Genomic DNA, 16,153 nt, shown 5'->3' with positions numbered 1-16,153 from the left:
ATTTCATAGGCTGCCAAACCTTTCTCAACTCCCCAAAGCTCCAGACAGCTCTTAGGACTAATGCCACCATAGGGTTTTGGTTGAGTTTGACACTCCACTTTCTGCTTGCCAGGGCCAGGCGTTTACCCAGGGACACAGGACAGGAATCAGACTCCAAGCAAGAGTGGAAACTACAGTCAGCTGGAAAAAGCCGGTCTCCCCAGACCCAGGGTTCTGGGGAGAGCTGGAGCTGGGGAGGGAGAAGAAAAGGCAGAACAAAATTCTCCATCATGGGTCACAATTCTGCTCTAGCACTGGCTGTGGCCTTAGTGTTACAATGAAAATGCAGAAGCCCTGGAAAAGCACAGCAGTAGGATCAAACGCACTGTTGGTCACCATTTTAATGGAAACCTTTTTTAACATGCACTTTTATGTTTACATACATGGGCTAAGTGAAAATTCAGGTTCTAAAATAATACTGACCTGCTCCTGTCCTGATCCATTTAAATAGGATTTGGAGACCAGGCATAACATACCGAAGGTAAGTGTTTTATCTAGATAGGGATTTTCCTTCTTTATCATAGTTTGCATTTCCCCAAAATCTCATCGAAACACCAGCTAATTTACAAAATGAAAAGTATAAAAAAATCACTCCATTGAATTCCTTTCCCAACCTAGGTTTCTGGAAAGTTAAGTTGTACTGGAACAGCTAACGGAATACTACAGCTGCAGGGGTTCAGAGTGGACTCTAGTGAAGCCTTTCTGCTGTGCCCTGGGGAGGAACCAATGGGAATCACGGGCAGGGGGACCCCCAGAGTGTGAGTAAGGGGTTCGTGTAACATGTCTTCAACAGCTCCCTGAGCGGACTTCAGTAAAACACCACACGAAGCCAGGTACCAGGGCTCAGGCCTGTTAATCCTAGCTACTCAGGAGGCTGAGATCTGAGGATCACAATTTGAAGCCATCCCAGGCAGAAAGTCCATGAGACTCTCTAATGAACCAGCAAAAAGCCAGAAGTGGGGGTGTAGCTCAAGGAGAAGAGCACCAGCTTTCAGTGAAAAAGCTAAGGGACAGCACCCAGGCATGAGTTCAAGCCCCAACATATGTATCACACCATCCTACAACCTTCTGATCAAAGATCCCCATACACACATATGTGTTCTAGCACAGCCTCACTTACATGTGTAAGTACTTTATGGCATTTGCACAGCCAAATCGAAATGTGTTATATTGAGATGTGTTAGGTGGAGACATACCCCTGATGTTAACAGCTATGTGTTAACAGCAAGTTCATTCACAAGAACACTGATATGAAGGATTGAGTCCTGCCTTATTCCTCAGGGTCAAGCAAAGCACCAGGTGCTCACTCACGTGCTTGTCTGCAGGCAGGTCATTCCAACCTTTGTTTTGCCAGTCTGAGAAGTCTTAGGCCAGCGCATTGGAAGAATGGTTGACTCAGATGGTGTTTTTGGTAGGGACGTGGTCTTTCTCAGCAGCAGCCTATTTTCCCCCCAGTGGCCTGATATTTTTCCCCATCTATCTACTTCCTCCAGTGACCTGACACCCAGGGCACAATAGCCCCTCACCCCAGGTAGAGCATTGGGTTTTTTTTGAATTTTCTGCTTCCTTGTTAAGGCCTATATAAGCCCACCCCAATATCCAGTCCCTCACACAACCTCCAAACCCATGGAAAGGTCTGTGCCCCTCACTGGCAATAAACAGTCCTCACCTGTTGAAGATTGAGTCCGGCCTACTCCTTTTCTATTCTCCTCCATTTTCCTAACACTGCGATTTAAAGTGAAGAAGCAGGGTTATCTACCCCCATTCCCAACCCTCATGCTATCATACAAGACAGCTATGAATCTGGCTGCAGTGCACATTTCTCTCTGCCTGGCACCCTTGCCACAACCCCACAACCCCACGCTCTCCCATGCGCATCTGTCCAATTCTCCCAGTTTCTTTCACACACCGCACATCTGCCCCTCCTCTGATTGCTGTTAGCCCTTCTGTACTCACACCCAGACCCACCTGCTGGCAGTTGATACACCTGTGTGGACTCTCTGGGGCATCCATCCTCCTGGCCCCTGATACCTGGCACCTCTACCTACACAGCCTGCAGCATGGGACATCCATCCCATTTATACTGGCCAACCCCATTCCACAGGGAACTGCCACTTTTCACATCAGAAGGCTAGTATCTGTTTCCCTCCACATTTCTTGTATTGAAACCTTAGCTCCAATTAGATGGCATTAGGAGGTGATTAGATCAGGAAGGTTAAGCTGAGGGGGGAGGGGGGGAATGGGGAACTGTTAAGTAAACAGGGATTAAAAGAGGCAGATTTGTGCCTGATAATAAGGGGCTCATCTCGGTGCTTCTGGTCCTGTAGTGCCTCGGGCTTCAGCTCAAATGCTTCTTCCCAAAATGCCCTAGGTGCCTACTCAACCAACAAAAAGATTCAGCTCAGCAATATGTGCTAGGCCCTGGGGACAGGATGTGGGAGGAAAGCCCCCATACTAAAAAAAAAAAAAAAAAAAAACAAATGCCCCCCCCCAGGATTTCACTTGAAGCCTCTTTAGGGCAACTTTATACTCAAGGCTCTCCTTTCACTTTCAAAACCGACTTACTGTTTAAACACTTTCTACTTTTTCATTCTTTAATGGCTGGAGAAAATGACAGAGACCTGGTGAAGAGGTTGGTGTCCTTCTAGAAGAGGCCTGGTGAGCTCTCTCACTGTCTTCCTGCCACAGAAGACAGAAGCAAGACCTAGTGATGAGTGACCAGAAGAGGCCCTCGCCAGAACCCGACTGTGTGGCCATTTTGCACTTGAACTTTTGGCCTCCAGAACCAGGAAAGCAATTCTTCCTTAAGCCAGAGAGGTTATTCAGTGCAGCATGTAGTGACTGTGCCCGCACAGAGTGAGACGAGGAGACATTTCTGGGGCCATGAGTAGTGTCCACTTTGACTCCTTCAGCAGGGTATATAAAGGGCAAGGCTCTGGTAATGCATGCAGGTATCTGCTGTCATATGGATCTGGAATGTTCTGCTGAATGGTGTGGCTTTAATATGCCCCCTGCCCCCAAGGCTTGTGTGTTGAAGGTCTGATCCTAGTGTAAGCATTGCACAGTTTGGGGAAAGTAATTGGATCATGAGAGCTCTGCCTTTGTCATGGACTCAAAGGGTGAACAGAAGTGTGAATAAAGCAGAGGGAGGTGCTAGAACTGTGAAAGTGTGGCTTGATCCAGGAAGGGTTGAGCTTGTGAAGGATGTGTCTTGTTGTCTCCTGCTCCTCTTTCTCTCCCTCTCTCCCCATTTCCCCCTCTCTGCTTCCTGGCTGCTGCCATGAGAGGAGCAGCTTTCCTCAGCCAGGCCCACCCACCATATGCTTCTGCCTTGCCAACAAGCTAAAAGAAATGGGGCTAGCTGATCATGGACTGAAACGGTGAGGTTTATAAAATAAAGTCTCCTTTGAATCGTTTTTCTTGGGTATTTGTCACAGCAATGGAAAGTCTGAGTGATATATCTTCCCAAAGGCCCATGTTTTGTTAAAGGCTTGGCCCCCCAGGGTGAAGCCAATGGGAGAAGGTACCTAGTGGGAGGAATCTAGGCTGTTGGGAACTGCCCTTGAAGGGAACATTGGGTTCCCCTGGTTCGGCTGGTTTCCCTCTCTCTTTTCTTCCTGGCACCATAAGGTCTCTTTGCCAGGTAATCCATCTCACAACAGGGCCCCAAACAACACAGCCAATTAAATGTAGACTGAGAGCCCCACCCCCACCCCTTAAACTGTGAATTAAAATAAAACTTATATTCAGTTGTTTGTCTCAGGTATTTTATCAGTCACAGAAAAGTAGCCAACACAGTACATACATACGCGCGCGCGCACACACACACACACACACACACACACACACACACACACTTCCATACATTTTCTATAAATTCTCATGTAAATCCTAAAGGACAAAAGAACACAACTGTTTTATTGTCTTTGTTCTTTCTATATAAAGCCATATGAATCTTTAACAGATTCTGTATTATATGGCCCTGGGCCCGTCAGTGCTGAGTCTCTGATTGTAAAATGATAAACCCTGGCTCCAGGTGGGCCAGAGGCTCAGACCCAGCCCAGAGACAAGGCCAGAGCACCTGCAGAGGGGCTCACAAGAACACATCTCTGCTCTACAGCAGATTCCTCACCCAGATCCACATGGCCATGCTGCCCACCAGACATCTACCACCAGCACATAGACTGCCCTAGGACCTGCACTTCCAGACACCCCTTCCTGTGGTCATGGCCCCTCCCAAACCACAGCAATAAGAGGGCTTCTTAGCTGGGTTCTGGAGACTTGTAATGCCTTCTATGTAATATTATTACCTCACCAATATTACCTCCTAGGTTACATTCATTACCTCACCAATACTATCTCCTACATAGTATTCATTACCTAGGAAGCTGAGATTGGGGGCAGATCGTGGTTCAAGATCATTATAGGTATAAAGGTGAGACCCTTTCTGAACCAACAGCTGGGGGTAGGTGGTGTGTACCTGTCATCCTAGCTGAGTGGGAAGCTAAAAGTACACCGGGTGGCTGGGATTGGCATCTCATGTCTGTAATCATTGCTACTCAGGAGGTTGGATCTGAGGATTATGATCTGAAGCCAGCCCAAGCAGAAAAGTCCCTGTGAGACTCCAATTAGCCACTCAAAAAACGGAAGTAGCGCTGTGGTTCAAGTGATAGAGAACTAGCCTTCAGCACAAAGAGGCTCAGGGACAGCACCTAGGCCCTGAGTTCAAGCCTCAAAACTGACCAAGGGAAAAAAAAAGTATACTGGTAGATTTTATAAAGTCTCATCTCCTCTTCAGCTTCTCCCTGACCTCCAAATTTTCACACCTATAGCATTCATACTCCAGCCCTGAATCCAACTCAGGTTTATGTGTATCTAATATCCCAACAATTCCTTCTACTAAAATCTCAGCCTGCACAGCCTGGGAAGCCACGTGCATTTCCCTGGCACAAGCTAGAGGGGAGGCTGCTGTCCCATCTAAGGACACAACCAGCATCCCCTGCAGCAGCCACAAATGCCACCTTCCCGAGTCCCTGTCAGCTCAGAGACACACAGCATGTGACACGCCTCTTCCCACACCAGCTCCTGAGCATCTGGCAGAGGACGGAATGGAGTTCTCCAAGAATGTGTTTCGTGATAAGTGGTCCTTTGAGTAACCCCTAGATGCAGATGATTGTCCATTCACTCCTTTTCTGCCTTGAGGTGCATATTTATACTCTGTGTGAACAGCAAGTATGTTCACCAAGACAGACTTATACTCACAGAGGCTGAAGTGGTGTAGCCTTACCCAGCCAAAGGGGTGCAGCTCAACAGGAAGCAGGAGGCTGAGACCAGTGCTTGTAATTCCTCACGCACAACAACAACGGGAGAAAAAGAAGGGCACAGGCCCTTGACCAACAGACCCTACCCCTCTCCTCCCTCATACCACCTCAGCAAGGAGGGGTATGAGTGTTTTTTACTGACGATCCACTCGCTATGACAGAACCACAGTAAGCCCTGACTTCCAAGCCCCACGCCTGGTCTTCAGGAACACATGCCCTGTGCCTTCTGACTCTAAAAGAATGCCCATGCTCCCTGCCCCTCCCCATCAGCCCCTGCTTGTGGGATAAGAGCACACACCTTCTCCGTCTGCACTCAGGTTCTCGTATGAGTCCCAGCGGATGAGAGGGTCAGCCGTGTTGTAATCCACAATTACCCCGTGGTCGCTGTGCAGGTGCTCAGACCCTGTGGGGCACATGGGAACGTCAGTCCTGGCAAGGCCCAGCCCCTTTGGCCTCCTGACACAAAGGGTAAGGGCTGCTAAGGTTCTGGACTTGAGTGCAACAATGACAACTACACTTGCCATCTCTCCTCCCACAGCAGGGAGCTAATCACAGGCAGAAGGCAGGATTTCTGACAAATCAAACAACAGTTAAGACAGCTCAGGGAAACTGCAGGATGGACAGGGGTCATTTGTGGACTGTGGTTCAGAGCACAACTTCTGGATCATCTGACAGATGAGGACAAATGTGCCTCATGCCAGACTCTGAGCATGGCCCTGAGACTTACAAAGCCTTCAGTCGGTCAACAAACACCAACAGGATTGCTCACATAAAGTATCTAAATCTATGACAAGAAACCTGGGGAAAGGGTGATTATTACCTAAGGTATTAAAAATGGAGGGCTGCAGGAATGACTCAAAAAACGAAAGGCATCAGTGGCTCATGCCTGAAATTCTGGCTACCAGCGAGGCTGAGATTGGGAGAATCACGGATCTAGGTTTTCCCAAGCAGAAAAGACTCTGAATGATAGGCACTGCGTGTGGTGGCATGTACCTGGCATCCATTCCAGTGGAAAAAAACAGGATTACAGTTTAGGTGTACACAGCCAGGCAGGAAGCAAGACCCTAGCTCAAAATTAACCAGTGCAAAAACAGAACTGGAGGTATGGCACAGCAATGCAGCACCTCTAGCAAACGTGTGGTCCTGCGTTTAAAGCCTAAGTGTATCTCCCAAGAAATCTCAGCATGAAACATTCACAAATAGGATCCCTAGTGTCAGCTGACCTGAATGACAGGGTTTAGTTTTTATTTATTTGTTTTGTTAGCTGTGGGGCTTGAACTCCAGAGCCTGGACACTGTACCTGAATACCACTTTAAGCCACAGCACTACTTCCCTGTTTTCTGGTGGTTCATTGAAGGTAAAAGTCTCAGGGACATTCCTACCCAGGATGGCTTTGAACCATGATCCTCAGAGCTCAGCCTCCTGAGTAGATTACAGGTGTGAGCCACCACTGCCCAGAATTTCGCTTCTTCCAAAATGGGCTTCTATGAGACAGGTGAGAATCTGTCTTGTACTCAGGTATTTGCTGTATTCTGTCTTATAAGTCCCCTTTTTAAATGCTGTTTGTTAATGTAAACATTTGGCACAAGCTCATAGGAGGTGGAATGTAAAGCCAAAAAAACCATCAGGGCCCCTTCAGGACACCCCTGCCTGAAGGGGTTCCTGGGTTGTTGGCAGGTACCCCAACCTGGAAGGGTCTCCAGGGACATGGTAGGGCTCCTCCAATCTCTGCCCAATATCTGCTTGTCTTTTTGTTTTTTTCTGCTTGTCTTCAAAATGTTATTCAACAACCGGGCTCTGTGGCTCATGCCTGTAATCCGAACTATTCAGGAGGCTAAGATCTGAGGGTCACGGTTCAAAGCCAGCCCAGTAGCAAAGTCTGTGAGACACTTATCTCCAATTAAACACTAGAAAACCAGAAAAGGAGCTGTGACTCAAAGCAGTAGAGTGCTAGCCCTGAGCAAAAAAGATCAGGGACAGCACCCAGGCCCTGAGTTTAAGTCCCAAGATAAACAAAATAACTAAAATAGAACGCTACTCAAACTTTCCACATACTGCAAAGGTGGGAGTTCGTACAGTCCCCAATGCTGCCAGGATCTTTATCCACTGAGGCCAACACCCAGCCCCACCGCTGCGTTCTCCCCACTACCTACCTTGGATCTTCTCAGGTGTGGCTGAGAACACTAACTCAACCTTCCCGTAGTCAGGAAATCGATCATCTGCATAAAAGAAACAAAAAACACATTACAGCATGTGGGGAGATGAGGACCCCCAATATGTACTGTATGTGTGCTGCCACATCCATCAGTACAGCACTGCACCCAAATATGAATGCATAGTAGCTGTGCTTCCATGCTGTCTTTGTGGTCTTCCTTCACAGATCCACCATCAGCTTTAAAAATAAAATTTTGCGTGTCATTCCTCTGACTATTTTTTTTTTTCAGTCAGTCATGGGGCTTGAACTCTGGGCCAGGGCGTGGTCCCTGCACTCTTCAGCTCAAGGCAAGTGCTCTACCATTTGAGCCACAGCACCACTTCCAGTTTTCTAGTGGTTTATTGGAGATAATAGTCTCACAGACTTTCCTGCCCAGGCTGGCTTTGAACTGAGATCCTCAGATCGCAGCCTCCTCAGTAGGTAGGAGTATAGGCATGAGCCACCAGCGCCCGGCTTTCTCGGATTTTAAATCTGGACCTGAGCTTTGTCCCTTAGATCTTTTTACTCAGTGCTCTCCCACTTGAGCCACAGCTCCACTTCTGACTTTTTGCTACTTAATTGGAGATAAGAGTCTCATAAGACTTTTCTTTCTTGTCCAGGTTAGCTTTGAACCATGATCCTCAGCTCTCAGACTCCTGAATAGCTAGGATTATAGGCGTAACCATCAGTGCCCAACAGTTTTTCTTTATATTGGTAAGAATTTTGTCAACAAGCATAATGTGAAATGAAGAGAGAGTGTAGGAAGGACAGAGAAGAGCATCTCTAGGATCCCCCATGGACAAGGCCAGCCCCCCACATACCTATACAGGCATTGTCCAGCTCCTCCTTCCCAAACAGGAGCCTGTAGCCCTGCACAGCCCCAGTGTGGAACTGCAGACGGAAAATTACGTCACGAGTGGCCGACCTGTACTTTTTATGGTAGCATTTCACCTGAGAAAGAGAGAAAGAAAGGGAAAAAAGGTGAGGAAGAGCCTTGTGGAAGAGCCCACCACTCACAGAGGATGGTCTATGTGCCTCGGCCTCCACCTCGGAACAGATGCAGCCAATGAACACTGACATGTGCTGGAATTCTGTGAATGTGGGTCTGAAGATGCCAGGATGGGAGACACACAAGCACATGGCCCGTGCTATGACAGTGAAGACACCCGAGTCACCTCCCTGAGATCCTGTGTTGTTTCAATGGAAGCAAAGTTCCAAAATATCAGGATCAGCTCAGTGTGAGACAGGCCCACCTCCCTGTGAACCACAGAAGCGGCCCCTGGGGAAGTCTGATCAGATAGTCTGAGCGTTAGCATCCTATGGTTTCTTTATTTCCAGATTTGAACAACCCATTGTGATGAAGTTTACCTTTCATCGGAAATCTTGTTTTCAATTCTGATTTTCCAATTGAAAACATTTAAGATTTTTCTGATTTCAGATACACTGTAGGGCACCAGTGGCTCACACCACCAGGGCAGAAAAGTCCGTGGGACTCTGATCTCCAAGTGAGCTTCAGTGAGCAGGAGAGCACTCTGCACATGGGAGATGGACAGGATGCCTCCCTGAGCAGCCCCTTCCTGAAGACCACATTTCATGGTGCAAGGTAGGTTGGAAACTTCACAGACTTTACAAATCTACATAAGAGGCGGTATAGCAAAAACATGACCCACAACCAGCCATGCTGTACACTCCTTGGGTGACAGCATCATCGCCCAGTCTCCAGAGAAAACATCCCACAGAAGCTACAGAAAAAGATGCCCAGGAAGCCAAGGAAGCCAGGGAAGCTGGGCACCAGGGCTAGCAAGCAGGCCCAGGACTTGTGTACATTGTGCTATCAGCCAGGAAACAGGCTGATAAACAACAGACATACCCAGGGCCACACGCAATGTTCCCTGTTGACAAATACAAGCTGATCGCTTGCTGCATACCAGGCGCCACTGGACTCCTGTAAACATGTAGGGACAGACACAGGCTGGCCCTCAGGGGCTGGGCTTAGCAGACTGCCACTGGCAAGCAGCACTGGGAGGAATGGGAAGACCTCTATTGGCTTCCCAATGGCCAGTGGCGTCCTGACTATAAGTCTTTTCTCCTCCTCTGTGTCCTGGCTTTTCAGGAGAACTCAATCAAAGACTGCTCTTGCAGCCAGCTATCCTTCCAGAATGTTCTGGCTGCATCCGAATCCTCCTTAAAACCCTCATGATCCACTCTCACCATACTTGCCATTGGCCCAATGCTTCAGCCCAGGCATAGGAAGGAGACTAAACACTTCCCACTTCCAAGGATTCATGGGTACCAGCAAGAGGGGGAGATGACACCGGGGAAAGGAAGAGAGCCCAGGTCTGAGCCAGTCTTGCTCTCTCAAGTTTTTTGTGTGTACCAACTCAGGACTTGGGCACACTGTCCTTTAGCTTTTTTGCTCAAGGTTGGTACTGTACCACATGAGTCATACATTCAGTTCCGGCTTTCTGGTGGTTAACTGGAGATAAGAGTTTCACAGACTTCCCAATGGGTCTGGCTTCAAACTATGGTCCTCAGATCTCAGCCTCCCAAGTAGCTAGGACTTCAGGCATGATCCATCAAGGCCTGGTTCAATTTCTATTAATACATGGGAGAATCAAAGATTGAAAACACAAGGAAGTTTCAGATTGCTGACAAAGAGGAAAAGAGGCAGACTCGAGTACAGCACCAAGCACAGCTCTGAGTGGAAGCTGGGAGGACCCCCTGGAGGAGGTGACAGCTCATTTCTTCAAGAACATTCCTCCTCTTCAACCTGCTCTGAGTGACAGGGGCTCACTTGCTCACTCACCATGCAGTCGTCTCCCCAGCCTGCACAACTGTTTCTAAGTCTGAGCCTCTTGCAGGCCCGCTGGGTCCTGACCACCTCCCCCAGGAGCTCAGGATGCCTGGGCAGTGTAGTTTCGGCTCCAGATGCTCCAGGTACTCCCGGCAGCTACTCACAAACACTGACACTTCACACCCCAGGCCTGAAGGGTGAGGCGTGGATGAGGCACCCTCCAGACTCTGTGATGCTGCTCCTTGCAGAAGACTATGGGTTGAAATCCAAAGTCTGCTGGCAAATCCCCATGCCAGGAAATACCTGCGGTGCCATATTCCGGAAAGGTCCACAGGTAAGATGGCTGGCATGCACGCCTGCACACACTCTCTGCCTCCCACCCAACTTCCCTTCCTGGCCGGCAGGTGAGCTCTGCTCACCATCACAGCAGCCCCACCACACCAAGGGCCAGTCCTGGAGCTGAAACTTCCAGCCAAAGACCCTGCCCTGGTGCCCTCCAGAGACTGCAAAGTCGAGTCATTATCAATGTCAAGAAAATTTTGTGGCATTATTGGCCAGAGATCAGAAGTGAGCCCCTTACACTCAGCAGGCAAAGCAAGGCTGTGTCTGGTATGGGAACCAGGAGCTTGTGACTCACACCTGGAATCTTAGCTACCCAGGAGGCTCAAATAGGAGGTTCATAGTTCAAAGCCATCTTGGACAGAAGATTCTGTGAGACACATTTCCAATTAATCACCAAATATCTGGAAGTGGAGGTGTGGTGGGGGTGACAGAGCACCAGCCTTGAGCAAAAAAAGTCAGGGAAGAATTCAAGGCTCTCAGTTTAAGCCCAAGTACATGTGAACGCATGTGCGTGCGTGCACACAGAGTCTATACTAAACATATTCCGATATTGCTGCTGTCGTTATACCCTAAGCAACACAGGATAATGATTATTTATGTAGCATTTACATTGTATTAGGCATTGTAAGTAATTGGGAGATGACTTAGAGAGGGGTATGGACAGGCTATGTGAATACTGCCCCATTTTATATATGACCCAAGTAGCCTCAGATCCGTGTGGGACTTGGCACCAACCTTTGTATTTTGAGGAACATCTACTGTATTGTCTAAAGGGTCTCCAGAGAGCAGGTCCTTGACATTCAAAACTCTCTCTGCTGAGAGCCCAGAGGCAATGACTCACACTTATAATCTAGCTACTCAGGAGGCTGAGATCTAAGGATCACTATTCAAAGCCAGCCAGGGCAGGAAAGTCCATAAACTCTTATTTCCAATTAACTACCAAAAAGGCCAGAAGTGGAGCTGTAGCTCAAGCAATAGAGTGCTAGTCTTGACTGAAAAAGCCCAGGCATGGAGCCCAGGGCCAAATTGAAGTCCTCCTCGATCCCCCTCCAAAATCACTGCCACGTAACAATGTCCACCAATGCTCTGAACACACCTTGTTCCCTTTCTGTCTAAGGATACAGTGTGAAAACCTTGGCCTAATCTAATTCTCTTATAGTAGTATAGAGACAAGCCTGGGCCCTTCTCAGGATGTTAAGTTAATGGTAACAAGGTGCCAGGCCCTGCTTTGGCCCCTGGAAGTACACCAAGTAGAAAAGGCAGGCACGTGGAAGTCTCAAGTGGAGAAAGAGCCAGCCCACTTGGACATTAGGGAAAGCTGAAAGGTCAATAGCCATGCTTAATTCTTAAACCACAGGGATACATTTTTATTTCAAACTCTCCAAGTGCAGGAGAAACAGCACCTAGCATCAAGGACATCAGCACTAAGGCAATAATCCCAGGCTGGTGGCCTTGAGTTCAGAAGTTAGCTCTCCCATGTGAGTGCCGCCTCCCCGACTCAAATCATCACCAGTAGCCACTGTTAAGGACAATACCAAGTTAGAGGCACTCCAAGCAAAGTCACAAAGAACCCTTAACAGAAACGGCAGCCACACTCTCATCCATCTCTGCTGGTGGGGCTGAGCAGGCCTCAAGGAAGAGTAAGACTAGTAATAGTTGAAGGTCAACTGCAGTTAAACCTTAAGACAAAGCACCTACCTGGTGCACACTGACAAGAACCATGATCACCCTTAGAGCTGGACAGTAATGATTTTAAATTGCCTCAACATTGCAATTCACAACCCCAAAAATGTATGCAATCCCAGCTGCTGGGGGGGAGGGATGGATGAGGGAGAAAACCTACTGAGCTCATAGTATGGAGTGGACAGAGTAGAGGAAGACCTACCCAGGCTGAGGAGATGCAAAATAATCTAAAAGAATGCAATGGTCAGCCTGGGAATATGGCTTAGGGGTACAGTGCTTGTCTAGCATGCACCCAGTACCACATAAACAGAAAAACCTGGAAGTGGCACTGTGGCTCAAGTGGTAGAGCACTAGCCTTGAGGAAAAGAAGCTCAGGGACAGTGCCCAGGCCCTGAGTTCAAGCCCCAGGACTGGCAAAAAGAAAAAAAAAATTTAACCCCTCTGTGCACTATTTTTACAATAAAAAACATATTTTAAAAAAAAGAAGCCGGGCGCTGGTGGCTCACGCCTATAATCCTAGCTACTCAGGAGGCTGAGATCTGAGGATCGCGGTTCAAAGCCAGCCCGGGCAAGAGAGACTGTGAGACTCCTATCTCCAATAAACCACCAGAAAACTGGAAGTGGCGCTGTAGTTCAAGTGGTAGAGCGCTCGCCTTGAGCTGAAGAGCTGAGGGACAGCGCCCAAGCCCAGAGTTCAAGCCCCACGACTGACCAAAAATTAAAAAAAAATTAAAAAAAAAAAAGAAAAAATATATCAGCTGGAAATACCCAATTTTTTCTTCACAATAAAACCTAAGAAAACATTTTTCTGAAAAAAAGTGCAACTACTTAAAGATAATAATAATAATAAAAGAATGCAATGGTAGGTACTATCTTCCCACACAGCTTTCCTGGGGTAGAGAGGGGACATTTCCACTCTCCCTGGTTTCCTACAAGGTAGAAACAACAAACAGCATTGTTCTTCCTCTTGAGGACACTTCATTGAGTGAACAAGTCCAGGGACTCTGACAAGGTCCCAGAATAGCAACTACAGAGACAAAAAACAAGTGGCTATGGTTTGCCCAGGTAGGGAGCAAGATGGAGCATGTAGGCAGAAAAGTGTTTACAAGCCCTTGACCTAAGATGTGCGCTGGGAGGGGGGCAAGCTAGATCAGGCCCCGGGCTCCCAGCCAACCCCTACTGGACCTGAGCCCATGCGAATTCCAGAACAGGGTTGCATAGTGAGCAAGCAGCCCTCCCCAAAGTGCCGCCTCTCACCTGTTGACAACGGAGCCGCTCCAGGTCCTTCCTATCTAGGGAGGGGTGAACTGGCCTTTTATGAAAAGGGAGTTATAAAGACAGGAGGGAACCCAGTGCCAGTGGCTCACATCTGTAATCCCAGTAGGCTACCCAGTAGGCTGAGGTCTGAGGATCAGAGTTTGAAGTCCAGCAGGAAAGGCCATGAGACTCATCTCCATCTATCAAACCCCAGTACTGGCACATGTGAGTGTGTACACACACACACACACACACACACACACACACACACACACACACACACACACACACACACACACACACACACACACACACACACACACACACACACACACACACACACACACACACACACACACACACACACCAGAAGGGGTTGGGTGTAAGAAGGGGCAGAGGGAATGCGCCAGTGATGTGCAGGCCAATGCAGACAAAGGGTTAATGTCAACTGCTGTTACCAGTAATAACACCATTTGCTGGTTTCTAAAATCAGACAAATAACAAATGGATTTCTGCTTTCCCTTTGCATCCTTATGAACTTGACGACACCAACCTGATCTCTACCAACATACCGGAGGATACAGTCTCTCATGAGCAAAGATAGATAAATTTACCTGCCCATAAGACAGGTATGATCAAATCAAGGGGGCCCTGCTAGACTGAAAAGGACAAGACGCAGGGTGGAAGTGGGAAAATGAAGGCTCAGAAGTCAACCGGGAGATGACTTTGACCTTACCCAACAAGCCAGCTTAAATAAGCAAGCCAGAGAGCAGAGCAGCCAGAGAGCAGGCCAACACTCGCCACCTTCAGGGACAATGTGTGAGAGCAATGCTGTGTGTGTGTGTGTGTGTGTGTGTGTGTGTGTGTGTGTGTGTGTGTGTGTGTGTGTGTGTGTGTGTGTGTGTGTGTGTGTGTGTGTGTGTGTGTGTGTGTGTGTGTGTCTGTGTGTGTGTGTCTGTGTGTGTGTGTCTGTGTGTGTGTGTCTGTGTGTCTGTGTGTCTGTGTCTGTGTGTGTGTGTGTGTCTGTGTCTGTGTCTGTGTGTCTGTGTGTCTGTCTGTGTGTCTGTCTGTGTGTCTGTCTGTGTGTCTGTCTGTGTGTGTGTGTGTCTGTGTGTCCATTTGGGGGCAAGAAAAGACTACTCTTGCATTACACTTCAGGTCAGCTGAACCAATTCAAACATCTCTCCCTAGAGAGCCATGACAACAAGGGGCATGTGCAGGCATTCTTTCTTCCTGGGCTGACCTCTGAGGTCCTTCTCAGGTAGACCCATGGCATCAAGATGTTTGAGTTTGGGCATGTCAACTATAGAGCTGAGTAACTGCTGACTGTGACAACCTGGCTTTCCTCTGAATCACAGCTGCCAGCTCTGCCCCGAAGCCGCTCCCGGTACAGCCTGCAGGAAAGGGTCTCTTTTGCCCCACATGAATTCAGCTCTCATCTCTGGGCACATACCAGCACATTCCGTTCTTTATGTGTGAGTTATGTCCCTGCTCATCTGTTAAACTACTAGAACCTCGATTCTGGGAGCTGGGCCTGAGTGTGTTCCTACATATCCAAACCCCAAAGGCCACAGGCTTTGGATATTTGCTCATCAGTACTTGCTGGTAACAAACCATAGCTAAACCATAGCTGGTAACAAACCAACAATACTAGGTCCTTGCCTAAGCATTCTAGAATAGCTCAGTTAAGGAGCAGAGGCATATGGCTGAATTTTGTCTTCCCAGACTTATAAGTAGAAGGGCTCAGGAAACAAGATTTTTATAAAGCACTTTTAGTTGACATAGGCCATTGGCATGGGTCCTTGGGAATTATAACTGCTGTCCTTAGGGCTCAGAGACAGAGGGTAGGTCGTGGAGAGGGGCATCCACAAGCACAACAGAAGGTCTATGGGGAAACCTACTTTCTGATACCTTGACCTAGAACTTCCAGCTCCCAAAACTATGAGAAAATAAATCCCTATGGTTTAAGAAGCCCAGTATGAGCTAAGCACTGGTGATTCATGCCTGTAATCCCAGCTATTCAGAAGGCTAAAATCTGAGGATCATGGTTTATAGCCAGCCTAGGCAGACAAATCTGTGAGACTATTATCTATAATTAGCTGGCAAACAGCAAACATTGGAATTGTGGCACAAATGGCAGAGCAGCAGTCTTGAGCAAAAAAGCCAAGAGGAAGGAAAAGGCCCTGAGTTCAAGACCCAGTAACACACACACACACACACACACACACACACACTAATGTTGTAGTGATGTGCCTCAACATTAAGCAGTCTAAAACAATACAATGGGTTAAAAGTGCATTTAAGTTTTCCAAGATCAAGACTAAACCTCTTGGCCACATCTAAGAAGGGTACCTGGAAATGAGCCCCTCTATGATGGAAACATGCCCCCTCAGCTGTCACCCACATCACCCAGCTCCCATCTGATAACACTGCAGAGAGCAAACATAGAGTGGACAAAACGGAACCACAAACACAGGAAGCATAAATCAAACCATAATGCAATCCTAAAAATATTCCATGCGA

General features: G+C 47.9%; 1 protein-coding gene across 5 annotated transcripts in view; it reads right to left on the bottom strand.

Annotated features, from left to right (window-relative positions):
* The window catches only part of Tns3 (tensin 3), a 235,025-nt gene that overhangs the window by 83,608 nt on the left and 135,264 nt on the right, over positions 1-16,153 (bottom strand). For all 5 annotated transcript variants that reach the window (XM_070014524.1, XM_070014526.1, XM_070014523.1 and 2 more), the window contains 3 exons: positions 8,376-8,505; positions 7,514-7,579; positions 5,659-5,763 (listed from right to left, as the gene is read on the bottom strand). In XM_070014524.1, the coding sequence (XP_069870625.1) occupies positions 5,659-5,763; positions 7,514-7,579; positions 8,376-8,505 (301 nt within the window). The remainder of the gene's footprint in view (positions 1-5,658; positions 5,764-7,513; positions 7,580-8,375; positions 8,506-16,153) is intronic.

Source organism: Dipodomys merriami, unplaced genomic scaffold (genome assembly GCF_024711535.1).
Source record: "Dipodomys merriami isolate MVZ:Mamm:240054 unplaced genomic scaffold, mDipMer1.0.p SCAF_98, whole genome shotgun sequence".
Classification (NCBI taxonomy): domain Eukaryota; kingdom Metazoa; phylum Chordata; class Mammalia; order Rodentia; family Heteromyidae; genus Dipodomys; species Dipodomys merriami.
Note: the sequence above shows the minus strand (reverse complement) of the source record. Positions and strands in the feature narration are given on the sequence as shown.